The sequence below is a fragment of the Stigmatopora nigra genome, chromosome 4, assembly GCF_051989575.1.
Source record: "Stigmatopora nigra isolate UIUO_SnigA chromosome 4, RoL_Snig_1.1, whole genome shotgun sequence".
Classification (NCBI taxonomy): Eukaryota; Metazoa; Chordata; class Actinopteri; order Syngnathiformes; family Syngnathidae; genus Stigmatopora; species Stigmatopora nigra.
This window is the reverse complement of record NC_135511.1, coordinates 9,753,913-9,776,626: the sequence shown is the minus strand read 5'-3', so window position 1 is coordinate 9,776,626 and position 22,714 is coordinate 9,753,913. Positions and strand designations below refer to the sequence as shown.

General features: G+C 37.3%; 1 protein-coding gene across 5 annotated transcripts in view; it reads left to right on the top strand.

The window, feature by feature from the left end:
• LOC144195560 (glutamate receptor ionotropic, delta-2) overlaps window positions 1–22,714 on the top strand; it is a 218,755-nt gene that overhangs the window by 126,598 nt on the left and 69,443 nt on the right. For all 5 annotated transcript variants that reach the window (XR_013326101.1, XR_013326102.1, XM_077715284.1 and 2 more), the window contains 4 exons: window positions 7,829–7,882; window positions 11,558–11,731; window positions 14,162–14,323; window positions 15,184–15,303. Coding sequence is in view for 3 of the 5 variants with exons in the window: in XM_077715284.1 (XP_077571410.1) it covers window positions 7,829–7,882; window positions 11,558–11,731; window positions 14,162–14,323; window positions 15,184–15,303 (510 nt within the window). In the remaining 2 variants the exon portion in view is untranslated. The remainder of the gene's footprint in view (window positions 1–7,828; window positions 7,883–11,557; window positions 11,732–14,161; window positions 14,324–15,183; window positions 15,304–22,714) is intronic.

Genomic DNA, 22,714 nt, shown 5'->3' with positions numbered 1-22,714 from the left:
GTAATTTTGACTAGTATTAATTAATGAGTCTAGCATGATTCTGTTGATATATTATGATGTGAACCTAAGAATTAAATAAATTTAAAAGACAGGCAGTGCAACATTAGTGGCAGTTTACTGTTACACGTACATTTACTCCGTAAACAATCATGTTGCCGCAAATCCTCCACCTTGTAGATGCCTCTAGGGACGTCCTTTGAGCTGTACGTCAAAAAATTATTTGAAACAGCAATATGCCAATAATAAAATCAGTGAAATGCCAAGAAAACATACGCACTGCAAAGGCAAATTTCAGCGGCATTTAAACTGTCTCTCCCAGGATGTTTAGATGGATCAAAAGCAACAACAAATGTGATTGGTGTTTTAATAGCATAATAATGTAAGCTATTTTTATTACACCATTGCTCCTGTCTGCATATGTTATTTCCCCAAACAGGAGTATTTGAATATTACATGTTGTCAGTTATGCCTAATTAGGCAAGTTGTTTCAGGAAAAAACACTTAACTGCTGTTACACTATGCACTTATTCACCCAAGCCAAAAATGGTGCTTCCATGACAAAAAATAATTAATTGGTGAATGTTTCTAAATGTATTTTCTTTTAAAAGTGCCTGTAAATAATTACGATTCGACCAAAAAGCCCTGTTAAAAAATGCTGTTGAGTTCATTGCTAAAGAAAACTCTACAGTGGGCATCGTTTCATGTAATTGAAATATAGATCCTAGTATAAATTTAAACTCTGAATTATTCTTTAAATGATGTGTAGTATGGATGGGTTAGTAACATTAAAATGAAGCTTATAGAATCAGAATGTCATTTTAGTCTACTTTCCCTTTGAAGTTTCATCTGTTGTTTGCCCCATTATGGTTGTCGTGAGATGGACTTTATTCCCGGTGACTTTGACTTTGGGACTCTCGGGGCACAAAGTCAAACCACTACACAGTCTGACATGCAAACCTGGAGGCAATGTTTTTTTTCCATTGTTTTATGAGAGGACAGCCAGAGAAAACAAGGGGGAAAGACAATGAATAGATGAACACAATATTACAAAAAATTGCATTTAACTTAATTATTTTAAGGTGGATTGTAGATGCTGATGGAGGTTCAGAAAATCTGTAGTAAAAGAAACTATTAGAGGAAGAATGCCTTTATTTGATAATTCAGGATCAATCTATAATGTAATATTGTGTTTGTCAACATGCACATGGCTCTTGGTTCTGATTGAGTTTGCCACTTCTAAATGTCTCTAAAATGTTCTGTGGTCCATGCCTCGGCTCTAGTGGTTCCTACTATATGGCAACAGCATATGTGCTCACCCCAAGAGGCCCGATCGCATTTGTAATTGACGAGCCAAACAGATGCTCCAAATGTAGTTGCTTAGTGTGCTTGCTGGTAATTCTCTGCAATGTCAAACATGCCTACTGTGACACTCATTTGACCACCCCTTTATCCCTATTTTTACTTACTGCTTAATCTGGTACTAACACTAATTAGTCATTTAAGTCAAACTCACACTTTACCTTATGGGGTTCTTGGATTTCGTTTACCCTCAATCAAGAATCCTTTTCTTTGTAAATGAAACAAAAAAAGGACTAAAAATGTTCAAATGATTATTTCAATTATCTATAATGAAGTTAGCAAAGTTCACATCCGTAATGGACAACCTATTCTTCCATTTACTATCAATACTGTGGCAGCCAGCGTTTTAGTTGTTTTCCAAGAAATTCAATCATTTTATCGGAAAATGGTCAATGCGTGCTGTGTAAGAAATTGGTACAGCTCCAACACTGCCATTCTAACCATCTATTTTTTATCATGTCCGATCAAGTCGTGAAGTGAGTAAATTGAGCAAATAGAAGGAATGCAACATGTGGTAAGGACCCTTTTCTGTTGTTTTGATCCAAGCATTTTACTGGACTTACAAAAAAATGTGTGGCCAATGAATTTAGTTTTTTTAAGCTAGATTACAGTAAAATACAGCTGTGTTAGACGATTATCACACAGTCAAGCTACCATTTAAACAATGACAAGGAAACCAAAACAAAAAAGCTTCAGTTTGGGTTTTTTTTGCCATAAGTAAACCAGCAACAAAAAAAAAACTTTTAATTTCAGCATTTTCATGCATTTTCAACAATCTGGTGTCCTTAAAGTTAAATCAGTTGATTGCAATCAGGCGTTGCTTGTTTTAGAAGACACCTGATTGGTTGAACTGCCTTTTCGTACCAAGTACGGTGTGGGATCTGAACCACTTGAGTGTTTGATTGACAGTGGTGAAGATGAAGTTGTTTGATAAGTCACCAACATTTGACCTATGGTTGTTGGCTTCATATAGTCACCGTGATGATAGATGTACAAGAGTGCACAATGGATTGAGTTATTTTCAATCACTGCCAAAGATTCGCAAAACATCGGAAGTGCAAGTGATAGCCTCCGAAAACCACGGTTCCACACATGTACAAATGTACGCACGCACGTGCACAGTTGCTGACCTTGTTTGTTCATCCTTGATTGTTTTCCTCATATCCCATCTATCTTCATCTGTCTAGCCAACAAACACCCAGACACATATAGGTAGCTAACCCTCGGAGTCATTTTCCCCCATGACTTTGCTGCGGGTGGCATCTGTCTGTATCATCCAGCATCATTACTTGGCCACAGGTTAAATCCGTTTATTTCACCTGTGTTCTATCGCTTCCTTTCGCTAGTGTCTAGTGCAGGGGTGGCCAAGTCCGGTCTAAGAGCCCTTATCCAGTCTGTTTTCCATATCTCCCTCCACCAACACACCTGAATCAAATAATCTGGATCAGTATCAAGCTTCTGGACAGCTTGCTGATGAGTGGATAATTTTACTCAGGTGTGGTAGAGGAGGGAGATATGGAAAATAAACTGGATAGGGGCTCTCGAGGACCAGACTTGGCCACCCATTGTCAAGTGGTTAGTTTCCTGCGAGCTGTGCTTGTTGAAAAGACATTTCATAGCCAAGCAATAAAAAAAACTATAATGGAAAAATTATTGTTTTGCTTTGGCTTGCATTAGGTCAATCAGATACTGCATCAAAATGGATAAACTATTTTGCTTGGAAGTATTGGATCATTCCTGGATATATAAGATCACTGTAGTGACTAGTACATTGTACTAATGCAGTTTTAACTGCAGATCATGGCCCAAAATGAACAGTAACCAGTAGTAGAATTTTTTTTAATTGAAATAACAGTATTGCCTTGTCCAAATTAAAGCTCAATGTGTGTTCATTTGTAGTTTTAATGTTTTAAGTGGAAATTTAAAATGTAAATGGTCATAAAATTTAACTATACAAATGTATATTCATTCAACTTCCACAATGGTTGTCCTCACAAGGGTCTTAGGGGTGGTGCAGCTTATCCAAGACAACTGTGAGCAGTAAGCAGGAGACACTGAGAGGAAGGTTTTTACAGTATTGTCAAAGAAAACAGGGCCAAGTATTCTTGAGTTATTGTCCTATATGCACCATAGCACTCTCGACGCATGACACCGTTCCTTTTGCCTGCATTTTCGCCACATAACATTTCTGTCACAGTGCTGTTATCCCTTTTTGGCAGCAGCTTTTCTTTTGTAAACAAGTCAAGCACACACAAACTTCACCAAGCTTTTGGGGAGTGACAGCATGCATTGTCGAGCAATCTGACAGCCCTACTCTTGCAGAAAAAAAAGAAAAACAATAATAAACAAATCAAAGGCTTCATAGATTTGACTGGGGGTAGCCAAACACTTAAATTTGCGAGGCTGAGATCAGAAAGCATTGTTTTTGAGTTCTTAAGAAATTGTCGAAACCCGTTGCTCCCGATTCTACTGAATGTAGGAAACACATCCAATAGACTCATTGGGAAACACAAAAATCCCCCCGTTTAAAATTTATTGAGTAAGTCTACTTGACCTCATTCGCAATATTGTTTATGTTAGGCATATCAAGACACTTCCATATTTGTCTTGCCATTGATTGTTCATATCCAAATGTCACAATCCATCTTATCATATTTATACTCCGTGTGCTTGTCTTTGTGTTCAACCCTTTTCTCTGTGGATTTGCCAGTCGCTTTAATCTGCAGACCAATCGATAACCCTAAAGGCCAAGAGTCTATAGACGCATACTCGCCCGTATACGTGTGGTCAGGTGTGTGGGGCTTCCATGCAAGTTATCCATTTCCCTCTTTGCAATAGCAACACATTTGCACAGAGACTTGTATTCTCAGTGCATGCCATCCAGATTGTTGAAAAAATATATAATTAACAACGTTTGCTAAAATTGTACAAATACAAAATCATTAAATTAAAAAAAAAGGACTCAGCTGCAGGTTTGCCCCAGATAATGGGAGGGTTATCCATAATGTCAGATGGATAGCAAAGGCAAGACTCCTTCTAAGAGACATTTGGTAGATTTTCTCTCGTCTCATGGCCCTCTCACTCACGCTTACTCCCCTACGCTTACACCTTAAATTGCACACAAGTTCACACACACCAGTCAGTCATTGGTGTGTGACCCCTGCCGATTCAGACTAATTAAAGCCACTATAATGGCTGTGATTTTAAGTCATTCAATGCAACAAAGAGGGTACATGGGCCTGGTGTCATGCTATGCTCAATTGGTTTGGAGTAAATTACTTAATTACAAATGTCTGACTTTTTTTCTGAACAACATTTGCTGTACTGGAAATACAGACCGATAGATGGTAGTTCTGCAATGGCTCAAATCCAATAGCTCAAGATGAAAAGTAAATAATATATCTGTAAAATATTTGCACCGGGTAACTTCTCAGCAAATTGGGGATTTACTATGAGCGTACACAATCAGATGAAAAGTAAAAAAAAATAAAAAAAAACTACATGAAAGCTCTAATTTATTGATGTAGTGTGCATGGCCAGTGTTTAGGTGGCGCGTAGGTAGGGTCATCCAATGCTTAGGTAAGTTTGATGAGGAAGACTGTTTGCCATATCGGTGTGTGTTCGTCTCTACTTGGGCTTCTGCGTGTAAGTGGAAAGCATTGATATGCAGATGTTGGAGGGCTTGGCCTGCAGGCCATTTGCTATATTTGATTCCAAATAGACCGCAGCATTAAATTACACTTAATCTCATTTTCAATTTGGAGTGCATTATTCAATAGCCTTGCTTAGTCGTGCCTGCCTTCTTAAACCACACACCAAGATGTTCACAGCTTTGCTTACTACCATTTTATACAGCATATGAGCGATACACCAGGATTATACATGATTTTTATTTTTTTTTCCTCTTGGATTGATTTCAAAGAGGGAATCAAGCTCCCATTAACAACTCTAGCAACAACTATCTGTGTCATTTTATCTTATTTTTAAGGAGTGAAGTAGGTGTTACTAGAGGGTTGAAAGCTTGAATTCAAACCATCACTCTGAGATAAAAACGCGCACTAATGGCGGTTTTGTTCACCTGGAAAGGATGTCGTGTTCCGTTCGCATTCTGTGCTCCAAAATCATTCTGCAAGTGCACTATGAGTGTTTTAGTGTTTAGATGATATATCAACCTTGGTGGAAATATTAAAGCTATAGGCAGGTTAAAAGGTGGATTCCAATGGAATCGCTGAAGATTGACTATAGCAGAATGGACTTTAGCCTGCACTCCAGTATAGAGCGCAGCTATTCATACATAACTGTTTCACGGAAACTCACAGAACTATTCACAAGTACAAAATACATTTATAGCCTTTTCAGCTCAATGTTCGCTTCTATTCCATGACTTATTTAACCTGGCACTTTGAATGGATTGTTCCACAAATCTGCTACAAATATATTGTAAGGATCATTCTGGGAAAGATCCAAGTAAGACCTGTTTCATGAGAATTACCTTAAAGAAAATGGTGCTGAATACTGATGGATATTCTTGTCACACATCATCGACCAATTCACATCTAGAAGCATTTTGATGTATTTCTCAAAGGTAAGTATGTCAACGTAGTTTCCTGTTTAAAAAAATGTTTAGTAGTGTAATTCTTTGCTCCTCTTTTAATGAGGAACAATGCACATTTTTGAAAAAACTTGGCAAATTTACCTAGCTACAGGAACTGCTTTGCGTTTCACCATCGTGTAAAACCTAAATACTACACTGGGTGTATATTACAAACATCTGTTTTTAGAGCAGCAGTATATTGGTCATCATGCTTGCAAAGATATCCAGCATATGTCTCAAAGTGCTCTGCTGGTTGTCCAGTTGTCCGTGAATCGGTGTCCTTACATGTAAAGGTATATTTATTCTCCTCCCCTTCCAAAATCAAAGATGTCGGGTCTGTTACAGCTCAGTTGTTACTTCTTCCAGCAGAGAAGCATGCATAGGGAACAACACATTGGTGATGCTTCAACTGACAAATGTGAGTTTCTTCCTCTTGCATGCTGCCTATTTGGCCAGAGGCCTTGGTTCTCACAGTTGTTGTTCCGGAGGATGTGATGCTCGTTGTCTATCCTCTATGGCCAAACCCCTATTGTGGGGTTCTTTTCTGAAGTCCCTTATCAACAGCACATTGGTACTGGTTTAACTGATGAATCTAAGCTTCTTCCTCTTGCATGATGCCTATTTAGCCAGAGGCCTTGTTTATCACAGTTGTTGCCGCAAAGGATGTGCTGCTTGTTGTATATCCTCTATGGCCAGAGCCCTGTTGTGTGGACCTTGCCTCCAAAGTCCCTCATCATCCTCTCCATCCCTTCTTGTTGTTATCCTTCTCCAGCGAAGGCTGCATGATGTTATATGCACTAGGGAATTTATAGAAAGTAATTCTCCAATGGTTACCGATCCCATCCAAATGAAAATAAGTTTTGCTGCAACAGCGAATATTATGCATGGATGGCGATGAGATGGGCTGGCTAGGGAAAAAGTTGGATACCTTTTTTTGTTGTTGTTTTTTTCCTTCTCTCTGAGCACAAGCAATATTGAAAAAGTTTTAATGTTTCCAAGATTGGGTCTATGTTTATTTATGTTGCACACATGAGAGAGGTTACTGGATATGCCTTAGAGCTTCAAGAATTCTGGCAATATAAGGTGAAGCCTCACCTACTCGTGAATGCTCTTATATTACGGCTCCTGTTATTTTCTGTGGAACAGATCCTCACCACTGAAAAACCACATTTTACTGATAAAAATAGTGGCACTACTGAAAGTGGATTGTATTCTACATGAATATGAAAATGTAGTGCAGATTAATGTGAATCAATGTGGGTAGTCAACAATTACACTTAAAATTGAGAAGTCAACCATCAACTCTGCGGCTGGAGTGAACCATTTACTTTACTAATGCCTACTCCAAACGATCGTAGTAAACATATGATATGGTTAAATATGTTGGTTCTTGACACATGCTACCATGATGCAATGTGAGAAATGTAAACAATGGCACGCATTTGTATCTAAACCACTCAATACTTTGAATCCCTCATGAGGCATGAGTACACTTTCATAAAACTACTCTTTCTCTCCTCTCATTAACTGCAAACATCTGTCAAGGAGGCTGCCAATTAAAGATGGTAGCGCACACTAACATTGACGAGCACAACACATGCACTACCTACATTTTATTTAATCTGACGTTTTATTTAATCTTACACACTTAATTTCAGAGGCGAGTAGAAACATGTTACATTCACTCATTATTCGATTTTTCACCAAATAGTTCTTACTTGCACTTGAGTATATTTTTTGGATGACTACTTTCACTTGTGTTATATATTTTTGAAGTAACAGTACTCTTATGCGTAAATATGCAATATAGTGTGTACACTATATATTATGTTTTATTTGTGTTTTAATGCTAAACATGGTTTTGTTGTGTTGCAGGTAGTTGAGACCAACTTGGTGACGTTCGATTGTCACTGGATCCTGATTAATGAGGTAAGCGGTTTAAAACAGGAATGCTATTTTATTCCATATACTATATGTACTTCATCCATGTCTGACTCTCACTTAAAGCTCAAAGATGACTTCATTGACAAGTATTTGGGAGTTCAAATTACTAAACATTAAATTGCTAGGTCATATGGGAGTGTTCCTTTGACTAAATAGCAGCAGTAAAAATACTGCATACAGTCTGTCTGTATTCTTCTAGAATTGGGAATGTGATTTTACACTTAAAATATCTGTACATAAAAGGATTCTTGTTTTAGGAAGGAGGTAACTTATTTGATAGAGAGCAATAGTCCCAAACCTTACCTTGGGACTGGTTTTGGAAAAAAAACACTGCTGTGCTACAATGTGTGTTTTTAAATCCCTTAAGTTTGCAGTGCATGGAGTCGTTTTTACAGAAATCCCACTCCTAGCTCCCGTGTCATTAATTCATTCATTTTCGGTGCCGCTTAACCTCAAAAGGGTCACGGACATCGGGGAGCCTATCCCATCCAACTGTGGGCAGTAGGCATGAGACAACTTGGCAGGAAATCACTTATAAACCTAACTTTTAAGATTTTTTTTTTTTACTTGACTGTTTGGAAAAGAAAAAAATAGCTCATGCTTAATGCAATAGCACTTGCAAAATGATTGATGTGTTTTAATATACAACACTTTAGGGTTAGCATAGGGTAAAGCAAGCAGTGCTCAGGTGGGAGTAGTGCAAAAGAATGATATAAATGTCATTACTGCATGATGGTAAACCATCAGAATAATTGGGAAGTACATTACTTTAATGAGCAAATATTACATATTTCTGCTTTAACTGACAAAACAGCAGACAGCATTTTCCCACGACTGCACGAAAAATCCCCCCATACAATGTCCTAATTCTGTCTGTCACAAAGCTGTCAGGAAATGTTGAATGTTCTCATACACAACAACTCCATAACAGGATCTGTGAGTGCTTTATATTCAAACAGACTTTTTAAGTGGATGAAGGCTCTAGTATTCTCTTGTACTTGTGAGAATGACTATTGGAGTGAGCTCGTGCTGCCTCCTTGTGCTTTACTATGGATGAGGGGATAGTCTATGGTTGTCATAACTTTGCTTTATCTACAGCCAGCAGTTAGACGTCCCACTGAGGCACAGTTCACTCTTTATAATTGATTACCCTGCCCTTCCTCATCGCCTTCGTTCTGCTCAGAGCGAGGATGAGAAAAAGCACCGATAAAGCACACACACACTCCTTATTTATTTATTTATCTAATTTTTCTTTTTCCTTATGGTTGGATGAGAGAATAGTGCAAAAAATAACTTTTCTACAAGAAGAAACAAAGTTCTGTGTTTAATTTGAGTGTTGAAGAGGATGGTAGCATAGTGTGTATCATAGTTCTGTGGTTTGAAGTTCCATTGTGAACTGTTTTAAGCATTTTGGTCACGGTATAAGGTGAGGAAATGTATTGATACTAGACTGTTTTGGCTGACTCCGGTAGCACACGATTGTACCGACCCCAATTCTGCTGAAGGAAATGTCGCCACTATTTGACTGCTCTGTTGAAGGCTGCAAGGCACTTGTTTGTTTGGCGTCTAATAGGTAGCATTTTCACAACAGCCTTGTGTGCACGTTGTGTGGAGGGGTCGATTGTGGACTGTTCGCGTATGACTCGCTAGAGGAGAGGTCGATGACTATTGAGGTGCATTTCCGTCGGGTTTGAGGACATGTGCAAAGTAAAGGGAGTTGGTGTTTTAAGAGTGAAATGGAGCAGATCTAGATGGAGTTGAGAGAATGAACTAACCTTTCTCTATGGATGCATAATGTATTACTCGTACGATGCTACAGTTGCCTGTTTACTTTCAAACTTAGCTTGTTAAAGGACGACATTGACGTCACGAACACTGTGATTACGACAACTCTGATTCACTGCTCTGAAGGTACCATTTATGCCAAACGACACACCAGCATACACTCCCACACTCACGTATTCAGTCTCTGACTTGTGCCGACGTTCAAGCTTACATATATTCCCTTTTCCTTTCATCTGAACTCTACCAGGTTGCCGCTTATAGCCTTTGTTCCTTTCATCTTCATTTGCAAGCTCATAGCACATAAGTATCCTACACTATGAATTTGCACATAAATGGTTGTTTAGATGTGCCCTGTGCATTCGTCGAGATGAGTTCAGTCTATGAACAATGACAGACAAATGTTGCATGTACCTTCCCAGAAAAATGTGTTCTCAAATCATATGCTGTCATTGATAGTATAGGGTCTTATTCGACGCTTTCATTCTGACATCTTGCCTACCATGTCTGCAGGTGTGTGTTCAGTTTCTTTGTGGTATGCAGTACAAAACTGTGTGGGGCTTTCCCTATAGAATGTGGTGAATTTGGTAGTGTGAGTGGTAAAATGGTAGGTCATGAAAAAGGTTAAAAAAAAATGAATAGTTTTCATTGTTCAAGAAAGAGGGATTTAATGTTCCGAGGAGAGAGGTGAAGAGGCTGTGTGGAGAGGCCAGAGTATAGTAAGGGTTGAGGGATGTTTTCAAATAAAAAGCCAGAAGAAAAAGAGGTTCTTTCTCTGGAAAAAGAGGTTAGCTCCATGGATTCATCAGAGAGATTAGGATTGTAGGGTTTATGGAGTCAACAACCAATGAGCTGACTGGCTTCTGAGGTTACGTTAAGTTTCTCAGGAATGTTTTGTGAATGGATTGGCACATCATAATTAGATGTAATGATTTATATATGAATGTATTGAATAATTTATTATTGAGTTATTTCAGCGGTATGATTGAATGTTTATCTAATCTAGTTTAACTAAAAAAAACCCATCTCAGTTTGTTGCTGACAGTTTGTTTTGGAGGATTTTTTTTTTACAGGATATTCTATGATCATGTGCCATTCTCTTTTTTTGGTTCTTTTGATTACCGTTAAAAGGTTTTGCACATTTGAGTCCATTTTTGTGTGATTTTTGATGAAAGTACAGTGTTTAACATTCTATAGTTGTCTGTCAAGACTTTGAAGATATAAACATATACAATTAGTATCAAGTCTGTTATTAGGATCAAACTTACCACTTGTATAAAGTACACTAGAACCATACACATTTATCTTCAATGATCTCAGTATAATCTATTTCAAGCTGATGTATTGTTTGCGGTCAACATTGCGTGTTATCAGTGAAGGCTAGTGGGAGTAACATACAATTTAGGTACCCCAGTGATATGCTTTTGTAAAGTCAGCTGGGTGTACTCTGGTAAAATGTATTCCATTATGCGGTGCAATCGCTAGATAAGAGCACACTTGACTGTGTGAAAGCCACGTTAGAGAAATCAAATTGGCATGGGTGTGAACTAAACAAATTGATATTCTTACCTCACCAACGTAGTGAAATAATTCAATCTTGAGTACGTTTAACCTTGTGTGTATGCCTTGTCCTCTCAAATTTCAAAACAGTACAATTGAGGAGTCCATTTGGCAGAGCCTGGGAGTTAAACGTGGTAAAAATCCCCAAATAGTTGGCCTCTTATTTTGGATTATAAAACAGGAATACAATGAGCAAAGACATTTCTGAAAATTACTTCAATCATTATGTTACATCATTACATACACAATGGTTTACATTTAGCACATCTTTGGGTAAATTGTATTTATTGTATTCTCTTTATTTTTGCGACCTCTCAGGAGATCTCTGATTACGACCTGCAAGAGTTGGTTATGAAGTCAGTCGGTCGCCTGACACTGGTACGTCAGACCTTCCCCATGCCGCAGAACACAACTCAGCGTTGTGTCAAGCACAACCACCGGATCAATACGTCCCTGTGTGACCCTAAGAACGTTAGAGCTCAGCAACTGGAGGTGAGTGCATGTAAAACCAAATCCCTTAAAATAATAATAATAATAATAAAGAAAGAAGAAAATGTTTTTATGACCTAATTAATTCAAATTTCAGATGCAGATGATCATAAAGGTTTAAAAAATTAGTACCACCAGCAAATTACAGAGCACAAAATGGCCTGGGTTGGACTTTTACAAAGCTGTATTTCCATTTCTTGATGATTTCAAGTTGGCTAATTTGGCCTATTTGGTGTCTCCCTTTTTCCCTATTTGATGTGAAGTTGTCTTTCCTCCATCCTAACATGTACAATACATGTACATAATAAAGCAAAGTGACATTTTTCTTCTGCGTTTTAATATGGTCCCTCAGGCAAAGATATATATGCAATTATGATCTTGTGTGGGCGGTATGCGAGTCATCAAGCTATGATCAAACTAGCAACACAGACAGAGTGCACTCTTATTTATATGCTCGGAAAAAAAATATTAAATTAAATATATGTGCTGTTTATTTATGTGGATGCACAAGAGCCCTGGGGATCACATTTGATGAGACATGGAAATTTGTTAACTAGACAATATTATCACTCGTGCTTATGATGTCGTCTCAGCTCAGCAATTGTAAAGCAAGTCTACAATGTTCACTAAAATACAACAAGGTCAGTTTAAAGCTAAATTTACTTCATGAGTTCTATAGTTCCAGGGACCTTATAGACAACAAATGTCAAACTGAGACCAACTCTAGAACATATTAGCAATATGTTCGAAGTACATTTGCCCCATGTATCATGGATGGTTCAACAGCATATTCAACATACAATGTTAATACAAGTTCCAATAGAAGCAGCAAATAAAATATTTTCTCATTCTCTTGACCATTGCTAGACAGCCAGAACCTTCCTCAACAATTTTTTTTCCCACAGGCTTCACCTTTTGGCGATTTAAGGTCTCTATGAACAATTTGTCCCACAATAAAACACACCATGTGTAAACGCAGCACAACTGTCGACAGCCCCTAATCACACACACCCCTTTTTTTTTATTGCAGAAGAAAAAAGAAAAACTGCTTGGAGGATGTGACAAGTGTGAGTTCTCAAAAGGAAGGAGAAAGTTTGATCTTTTTTTTTCTTCCTTTTATCTTATCTCCCTGTCTGTCAAAAAAGGAGATAAGAGAAAATTCCCCACATCACTGACATAATTGAGCTGCTTTTTATTTAGAACTTTTCATTATGCATTAATTTTCTTATCGTGACCTCTCCAGTTTGGGACAGTTTGACATTTGCGTAATCTGTGATAAAATAGGGAAAAAAGGCCTTTCCCCTTTCTGTCACACTGTATCATGACACTGCCCTACTCATTAGAAATGTGTTTTACCAAAGGCAAAATGAGGTACTACAGAATTCCTTGCAAAATCTCTGTATATATCCCTATTCTGCACATACAACCACACATTTGATATATTTGTCTATACAAATTAAAGATATCTTATATAACATGACACGCAATCACGCTAGGTGAATAGAATGAGCTTGTCGTCAGTATTAATATAAACAAGTCACACAACAAAGTAGCCAATACCCACTCATGTTCCACTTAAAAAAGCAGGGTGGTCGTAAATGTAAATGAAGCTCAGTGGGCATTATTGTTGGGGCTTTTATGTGTGCTCGAGGTTGATTATTTGTAGATGCTGACATCTAAAGATAGACCTGCACAGAGCCCTGATGTGATGCATGAGCAGTGGTGTTGCTCTTGTGCGCCTCAGTGAAATAACTGTGCTTAATAATGGGAGATGGCACACGTCAACTGCATGTGTGCAATGGCAGCGGCTGCTGCCCGCCAGTCTTTTTGTTATTGTCTCGTTATCTTTTGGGGGAGCAGAGAGTCCAAGTAAATCACAGTGTCATCCATCACATGCCTTAATCACCCCCGCCTTGCTACAAGAAGCTACATTCATACTGCAGGGGGAATGAACCAGGTTGGATGTGTTTGGAGTTAAAACAATTCTTTGGTTGGTAAATGTCATTTTAACACAACAGTGTTTAGTTCAGATGCCTACAGTGCACTTGGCAGTGAGTCACACTTGATTTGCATGAAAAGGGAAGCTAACGTGAAGCTTGCAAAACACTCAATTTTAGGTCAACATTAGTTGGCCAAGTGTATGTCCTTTTTTTCGAACAATTCTCCTCAAACAAAAACAACATACAAAAAAAATATTCATCTAGGAGTAAAGGACAGTTGTACAGTTTATTTCTAGAAACATTGAGTATTTTTACAGAAAAAAATAGACAAACTAGGTTGGAAAACGCATTTCAGTGTCGAGAAGCAGGCAGGAATATGCTTTTCTACAAATTTTAAACTAATGGAAACAACAAGAAGACTTGAAAATGAAAGAACATTCACTTTGTTCACTGTTAATAAATGAACAATGTTTTTCTTATATTGTGCCCATAGATTACCAACCGCTACATCTATGATACGGTGCTGTTGCTGGCTAACACCTTCCATAGAAAGCTGGAGGACAGAAAGTGGCACAGTATGGCCAGTCTCAGCTGCATCCGGAAAAACTCGAAACCCTGGCAAGGGGGGAAAAGTATGCTGGACACTGTCAAAAAGGTGTGTGATTAACATTGACATATCATTTGATAAACAAGCAGCTCGCAATGTAGTATTTGCCTCTGGCCAATTTTAGATGGAAGCAGCGGTGATTTGGCTCTAACCACCCTTTTTTATTCCAAGGTGAATTTTCTAATTAGGTGATAGCAAAAGTTAATGAGTACATGGAATGACAACCCTGAACACAATCTTAGCCAGTAAACACGTGTCCTTCTAAATAACAATAATTTGAAAAAGTTTATTACATTTGAGAAAGCTGTTACAGTGCCACAATTACAAATGTATACTTTAAAGATAAATGTATAATGTTATAAAACTAAATGATGACTAAATATGTTAAAATGATGTTAAAATTGCAAACTAAGACGATTCTTACACGAGGTTTAAATAGGTCATGTTTAAATGAAGTCAGTAATCGTTATTATTCTCCAAAATGTCTTATATAAGAGCCTATCTAGCTGATGAGTGTTGCTCTAAAGTGTGGCCCAATCTCAAGGTGAAACACAGTGATAGATAAGGAAGTCACCATGCTGCATTTATTATTGCCTCACACTAATCCTAAATTAACATTTCACAGCACCGTCACTCAGTCTCTCTATACTCTGACTGTGAGTGGAGATGATTGTCTGTCTGTGTGTGTGTGCCCTTCGACTAACTGGTGACCAGTTTTGGGTGTATTCCACCTTCCGCCCATCAGTCAACTGGTGTAAGCTCCAGCAACCATGAAGCAGTGTTGAATAGGAATTAATATGGATGGGTAGATGAATGAACATGTTATCTACCCAATTTAAGATGTTGTTTCATTTTTTTCTCCCCGAACCACCTTGGATGATGACATTTGTTTTCTCATGGGTTTGCAGTTTGGTGTGAGTGGCCTCACCAGCTTCCTGGAGTTCACCGATAATGGCACCAACCCTAACATATTCTTTGAAATTTTGGGAACAAACTACGGAGAAGACCGTGGGCGAGGATTCAATAGGGTAAGACAACATACAGTAATCATAGAAGTTGACGCAGACTAATTAAAATGAAATGGAACCCTTCTTTGCTCCTAATGTTGTAGTCTTTGTATAGCCAAAATCCACACAGTGTTGTACTGACACTACCATCTCGTTTTCTTAACGCTTTTAATCCGAATAACATGTATGAAACAATTATACACTACACAACGATAGCATAGCTTCAAAGCAGTAGACTAGAAACAAACAGATAGCTACTGCAACTTGAGTAACAAATAATACACAACATTCTCCATCTGATATAGTATTATGGCTTGCATGTAAAAATGTGTAGCAATTTGGGGCAATTTTGGGTCTTTACTGACCTTTTTTCTTCTCAATGAAATATCAGAAAAAGAGGAAATGTTGTTTTCAAGTTACAATTTCAGCTCAGATACACCTGACCAAGACTATTAAAATTCCTTTAAATCTCTCAGTGAGACTACATTTTATAAAATGTGTGTTCATCATTTTCCTCCAATGGTCACATACAGAATATGTAGCATAGATACCAATACAAGTAATCATACGTAATTATGTTTGTTGGCTAATTGTACATTTGTGTGTCCATTTCATTGCAGAGAATCATTAGTTAAAGTATTTCTCTTCATGAAATGATTTTTTTTCGGGCTAAAGTTAAAAAAACAAAATATCATTTACCATCTGTGGTCTTAAAACTGTTTTGACTGCAGCAGCTTTTAGTCGTTTTACGTTTCTGACTGGGTGATGAATTCACTCTCTTTTCCGCCACTGCGTGTGGCAAAATACATTACCATTTTGCACACGCCTCCATGCTGAGTAATGATGGTTGTCTTGTAAAAATATTAACAATGGCTGCATCCGCAAGCAATTTTCCACACAGAGCTCATTGTATTAGTGTTTTTTGAAATATGGACAATAGTCACCAACCACTTAGATGTTTATGTACTGCATATTGTAAAAATTATACCTCGGCAGGTTGAATATATTTTATTATAATATTAATAATTATTATAATCAAGTTATGCACTGTATAGAAACACATTACTTTTTGGTTATTATAGTTTAGGGTAAATTTCAATGTGATCTTGAATTAGGCTGTATTAACAATGCAGGTGACAGTAACCTGTTCTAATTTTAAGTTGATAACAGCCACTCTACTTTTTGATTATTAACACAAAGTGACAAAATCAACTAAAGAAAAAAAGAGTCCTGTGGGATTGCACGTGTATTCCTTGTTCTTCTGAGGATTTACCTCAACCACAGCAGTCTTCTTTTATTTTTGTCAATCATTTTGTGCTTTAGCAGACCTCATGACATTCATTCCATCATACTTTATCTTCATGCAATACTTGTAGAGTCCCAGCCATAATGGTAGGTGATATCTGAAATCCGTCATAATACTCACCACCACATTGGCCTAGAATTGGCTTTCTGCCCCATTAGCATTCGTGGCTATACATCTGCCTATCCTATGCACTAATTTATGTGCAGTTACAAGTGAGTCAGGGGACAAGTTCCATCACATGTAAGTGTTTTGATTGACATTTGAGTGAGGTTAAAATATGCCAATGAGTTTTATGCATTTAAGTAGGTAGGTAGATTTGTCACCAAAGAAGTTAAACAAAAGATGGAGGCAGAAATGATGAGGGGAAAAATACTATGGCATGAAGTGAGTAAGGGATGAAATGATTCAGGATATAATGTAAATACTAGGGGTGTAGATCTAATTGAAAAAGTATTTTCTTTATCTCAATTCACAATCTACTGTCCGATTCAGGGACGAAAATGAAAATGAAATATAGAAAAAATATACAAACTCTGGTCATTCAAGAAACATAAATTAAATTGTATTTAACAAAAAAAGGGAAAAGTTCTTAGGGGAGGAACACTATAGATTTCACACATTTTGCCATCTAACATTGTACAGTTACAAGGAATGCTTCATTCTCCCCAGCATATATTGCGGAGCAACAGATGTGAAATAATGCCCAAAGTCCATTTTTTTCTGACAAATATTATTTCAGTTAGCATTCTAGAAGTTGCATTATTTGCTAGTTATGCTATTTAGTTGTCATGTGATCATTTTATTTTCCTATAACACTGCAAGTCTAAATGATATTTGACATAATGACCTGCTCTTATTTGTCATTATCTCCATTGTTATGGCTCGACGCCTGTTCTTCCATTTATAAAATGTGAGTGCAAATTGTTTTTTACTGCCTTGTGAGTGCCACAATATTGCTGGTAGCTGCTTTCAGGTTTTTTTATTGGCACGGGATATGTCACGACTCTAACAAATAAAGCAGCCAGATCAGTAAACCGATTCATAGCTATAAATCTGGGCCATTGAACCATTCATAAAGGTTTTTTACTGATCCATGCCTTCACAGACCGACGCACTTATATTTCACAGAGCGATAACCGATTCAAATGGTTTATCTTTACAATTTTAGTATATATACAGTATATACTAGCTGTTGTCAAGATGGTATCTCTAAAAAAAACATTTACATTTCAGAAAACAAACGAGGTGAAGGAGAACAACAATGTTTTAGATATGTCAATAATTTGAACATAAAAGAATCATACATTTTATTTGTATATTCTAGCTATTGGTAGTGGAGCAAGCATAATTGTTGTTTTTGGGTTGCTGTTTTTTCTTTCCCTGGGAGAAGGGGGGGGGGGGCGTTCGGTTGTTTCTTCATTGGTAGAGTAGTTGTTCACAAATCTGACTTTCCACATGATAAAAAAACTGTATATTTTGCCAGCATTATGCAATTTTTGTGTAGTGTTGTACACAAATTTGAATCATGCATATTAATGTACCTTTATCTGCTTCACCAGTGTGTCTTCAAACTGCCTCAGGAGAAAATCAAACAAAACTAGTACAAATAGTATGTTTCAGGCTTTTTGGGCAATAATCAACAGTTACTTGAAATTTCACATTGGCAGTGAAATTTAACTAGGAGACAAAAGTGTGAATGATCAAATAAAACCACTATTCTTAGCAGAAGAAATTTTACAAAAATGTAGCATTTTTATTGTGAATTATGCATATAGATGATTGGGGCAAAAATGTCAGTTATACTTGTAATTAGCATCAATAGATATGTTACTTAGTTTCCTTAAAATGTTTTATGAAGTACTATTTATCTTCTGCCTAACGCAGATGACTTTCCTCACAAAAACAGAAGCGAAAACACAGCGGGTGCTGAATGAATAGCATTCTTTCTCTCATAGATCCTCCATTATTTGGAAATGAAATAAATTATATCGCCCTCTCTATAACAATAGATGAGCCGGATTATGCTCTTCACTGGCAAAGTGTATATGAAAACTGCTAATATAGGGCATTTGCAGGACATGAAAAATAAATGTTGTCATCCTAAAAGTGGTATTAGGAGCACTACAGCAATGAAAAACATTGCTTTTGCATGATGCCATGTGAACACATGCAAAGACACACACACAAACAGACAGATCAACAAATCTCTTGTCATGTTTAGATATGCCAAGCTAACCCTTTTGGTTCTGCATGGCCATTAGCGTCAAACTCCATGACCATCAGGCTACTACTACCCTCCAAATGTGCATAGCAATGGCCAAAATTCTGTAGACAGTTTGTTGTGACACAGCGCTCCAGGGTTATTTCCTTATATTTTTTTTCTAATGCAACAATGCATAAACCTCCTGCAATTGTGGGTAAAGTGCCACAAATCATTTTATATATTTTTAATTTTTATTATTTCACTTCACCCGCAACCAGTGTAAGAATAACCAGTACGAAAAATCAATGCTGTAAAAAGTCATGCTTCACATAGCTGACTTTCTAAGTAAAAAAAAGTATGCTACAATACTTTTAATATCCAGTACACGTAGCAATTGATAGGAGGTAAAGATTATGTTCTTGATACAGGCAACTGATAGCACCTTATTTCACTTTGTTGTCTTTCCTCCGATTTAAATCCTCTTATTTTAGACAGTCTACAAGTTCCTTTGTGTTTGTTTTTGAAGAGGGAAACAATATCTGCCTCTTCATCATTTGTGCTGAGGGAGGTGAAACTTTAATAGGTTTTCCCACAAAAACAACAAACTTAAAGGCCAACTTGTGTTTTGTTTGTAAATCAAAACACCATTGTTGCTTACAGGAAAAATAATGATTGAGGACTTAAATTAATACATCGTTTTTTTAATTACAACACATGGACATTGTGCAGCAAGCAGCCTGAGGTGTTTCACGGCAAAGGGAGGGTGTTGGAGATGGAGAATTATAAACTCTAAAGGGCATTACAGTATTTTTAGCTGTTTTTAGGGAAGTCACATGGGGGTTAAATGTAAGTGGAATTTATTATTACAATTATGTAAAAAAAAATAAAGAAAAAAGTCCTTAAGGGGGCAAAAGAGCAACGTGAGTGTCACGCACAAAGCAAACATATTTCTAAACGAGAGGGAAAAAATGGGGCTTTACTTAATGAGACAGTCACTGAGAGGTGACATTAATGTTGAAGGAAGGAGAGTTCCATTGAGGTGAACATATTTGTGTCTGTAGTATTAAAATGTATTCCATTTTGGTAAGCGTCCATTGCCTACTCCTGCCTTTTATTTTAATTTTATATTTTTTTAACACAAAATTAAGAGCTGTGATGTGAGGAACATGTTTTATTACATAGTGCTACTACTCCCCGTGTTTCTTAGAGTTGTCAATACTCTGCTAAAATGGATGGCATTTTAACACTTGAACAATGTCCCCATTGTCACCATTTTTCAAGCCATGCCAAGTAAACAACAAAACCTATAATTACCATACAAAATCCCGGATGACATCCTACCTAATGATATGGTACACAATAAATTATGTTCCATTATGGAAAAAAGACCAGACTTGTCGAACTCAGAAGCACTCAAGTGTTGACAGAACATTTGATGTTGTTGTTTTGTTCATGCTTCTTAAATCTAGACTGCAACAAGCACAGCGATTGGGAAAAACAAACAATTTCGTATCGGAAAATATTAATGTCACTCCCATGTGTTTTGTAGCAGCTTGGCCAACAATGCCTAATATTGATGTTGAAACCAAGATCACTGTTATCAAACAGTGTTTGCCAAAATAATTCTGCAACGTTAGTAGTGATCATCTAAACTATTGGTCTTTGTTCCAAACAATGCCCCTCTGGCAGTTTAACCAATTAGGTGTCTGCTAAAACAAGCCACTCCTGTATTGGTTAAAAGGTAACGTATTGTTCAGTTGGATTAAAAACCACTGTAGCCCTTTGGGAACTAAGTGCCTACTCGTGATCTAATTCCATTAATTCCACTTCAGAGAGTTGGAGTTGTAACAATTACTTACAAAGCACCCACTTACCATTTTTTCGATACAAAACATGTAAAATAAAATAAAAACTATTTGCAGTTAACTAGAGATCATAAACAACTTCAACCATTAACTTACTGAAATGTGAATACCTCCCTCATTATCAATCAAAACAGAGTATTATTACCTCTGCCGAAACCATTTTTTTTCATTATGTTATATTGGATTACGTTTCTGTTTCAGTTCAATTTTCTATTACAGTGTTACCATCCAATAGTTTCTCTATCCTGTGTCCTCTATAATGTTCCTGGTACTCATATCCTCTTCCTCCCCGCCAGCAAGGCCTCCAGGCTTTTCTGCAGCATTACAGCGTGTAAACCTCGGATTACAGCAGCCAGAGTCTGCCTGGGATTGCATGCCTCTGCGGATCACAAAATACACAAGTGTACGGTCTTCTCACCAATCTACTCCTCCTTTCTGAAACGACATACACTTTTGCATACCATCAGCACACACTCCTGCGCACAATATACACACCCAAGCAAGCTCATGTTGACATGCACCGCAGCTACACTGCAGTGGATTAACTTTTATATTTATTCCCTGGGTGTGTTCTCAGCTGCCCTTCTGCAGCTGTCCTTAAATATAAAATCCACTTTACTTTTTTCACACTACCGCGGAGCTGAAGGACACCTATTAGGGAACCCTTTGTTTAGGCCCTCATGACACTCAAACAAGGTATCTCATCCCATCTGTGCCTCCAATTGAAATTATATTTTGATGGCATTGTTAAAGGAGAATATTAAATGACTGCGCCTGCCAGATTCAAATACCCTTAAGAATAATTGGATGGCCAGTATGCTTGAAGTTGTTGGTTGGTGACTGAATCTGTGCCATTATAGAGAGCATATACAAATTTAATGTTGTTTACAATGTTGGGTTGACTAAGATGCGTAATTAAGTTACTTTTGGGGACCCGTACCTGATACAAATATCACATGATAATTCTCTGTCACAATGGTCGTTATAACTAAGTAGGCCATGGATGACATAACTGTGATATGCGCCACTTGTGACATTTTCTTTTTTAATACAGTAGAACTTTAAGAAGAAGAATTCATACCAGTTTTAGTAGGTTTAAAAATATTGACAGGGACTTTTTTGCACATAAATTTAAAAAAAAAACAACTATGAGAATGAGGCTAGTTGAGTTGTTTCTTGGAATGTAAACCACAACCATTTAAAAATAATAAGGCATTTTTATTTTTGTAATTAATTTATTTAACATATCTAATTCATTAATTCGGTTTCTGAACTGGTTATAATGACCAGGTTCATGGGGGTGCTGGAGCCAATCCCATCTGATTTAGGGCACTGGGAAGCTACAGGTGGGAAGTGATTTTTTGGGTGATTATTCCTGTGAAAATGGTTTTATGAACTGAAACCACCAGAAATTATTGGTGCATCTCATAAATTTGTTTTTGCCTTTTCATAGGTTAACTCTAAAGCCTAAATTATTTTTTCCATCTTTATCATTTCAGTTTCTTATTTGAGACACAGGCACATATGAATGAATTTAAATTTAAGGTACTAAATGTCTCAAATTATCATAAACATTTTCCAAGCCCATCAAATGAGATTTCTTCATCAAGCAGGGTGTTGCAATGAAGTTTGAAGTGTGCATTTGTTTTTGTAGATGTGGCAGGAGGAGTAGGAACAGAAGCTTGCGGAAGTGCACACACCCACCTACGTCATCCAAACACTCCCAAACAAGCAATAACATAGTTTGCAGCTCATCTGGGAAATCAGAACAGAGCTAGTTGTTAATATGGTTTTCATCCCTGCTATTTCTATTTGTATGTGTGTGTGGGTGGGTGTAAGTGTATGTGAGTGACTGATAGTGAAGAAAAGGAATGAAAAGCATGCAAGTGATCAGGCAGAACAAATTGCACATTCAAATACAGTAATCGGGTTCTTGCAAGAACACCTGCCATCATTGCAGGTTACCTATAATTGTGAACATGTGACGTTTTGGCTTACTTGTATTTATTTCCCCCACAAATAAACAAATCTGGAGAATAATTGCTCATTTGCAATGAA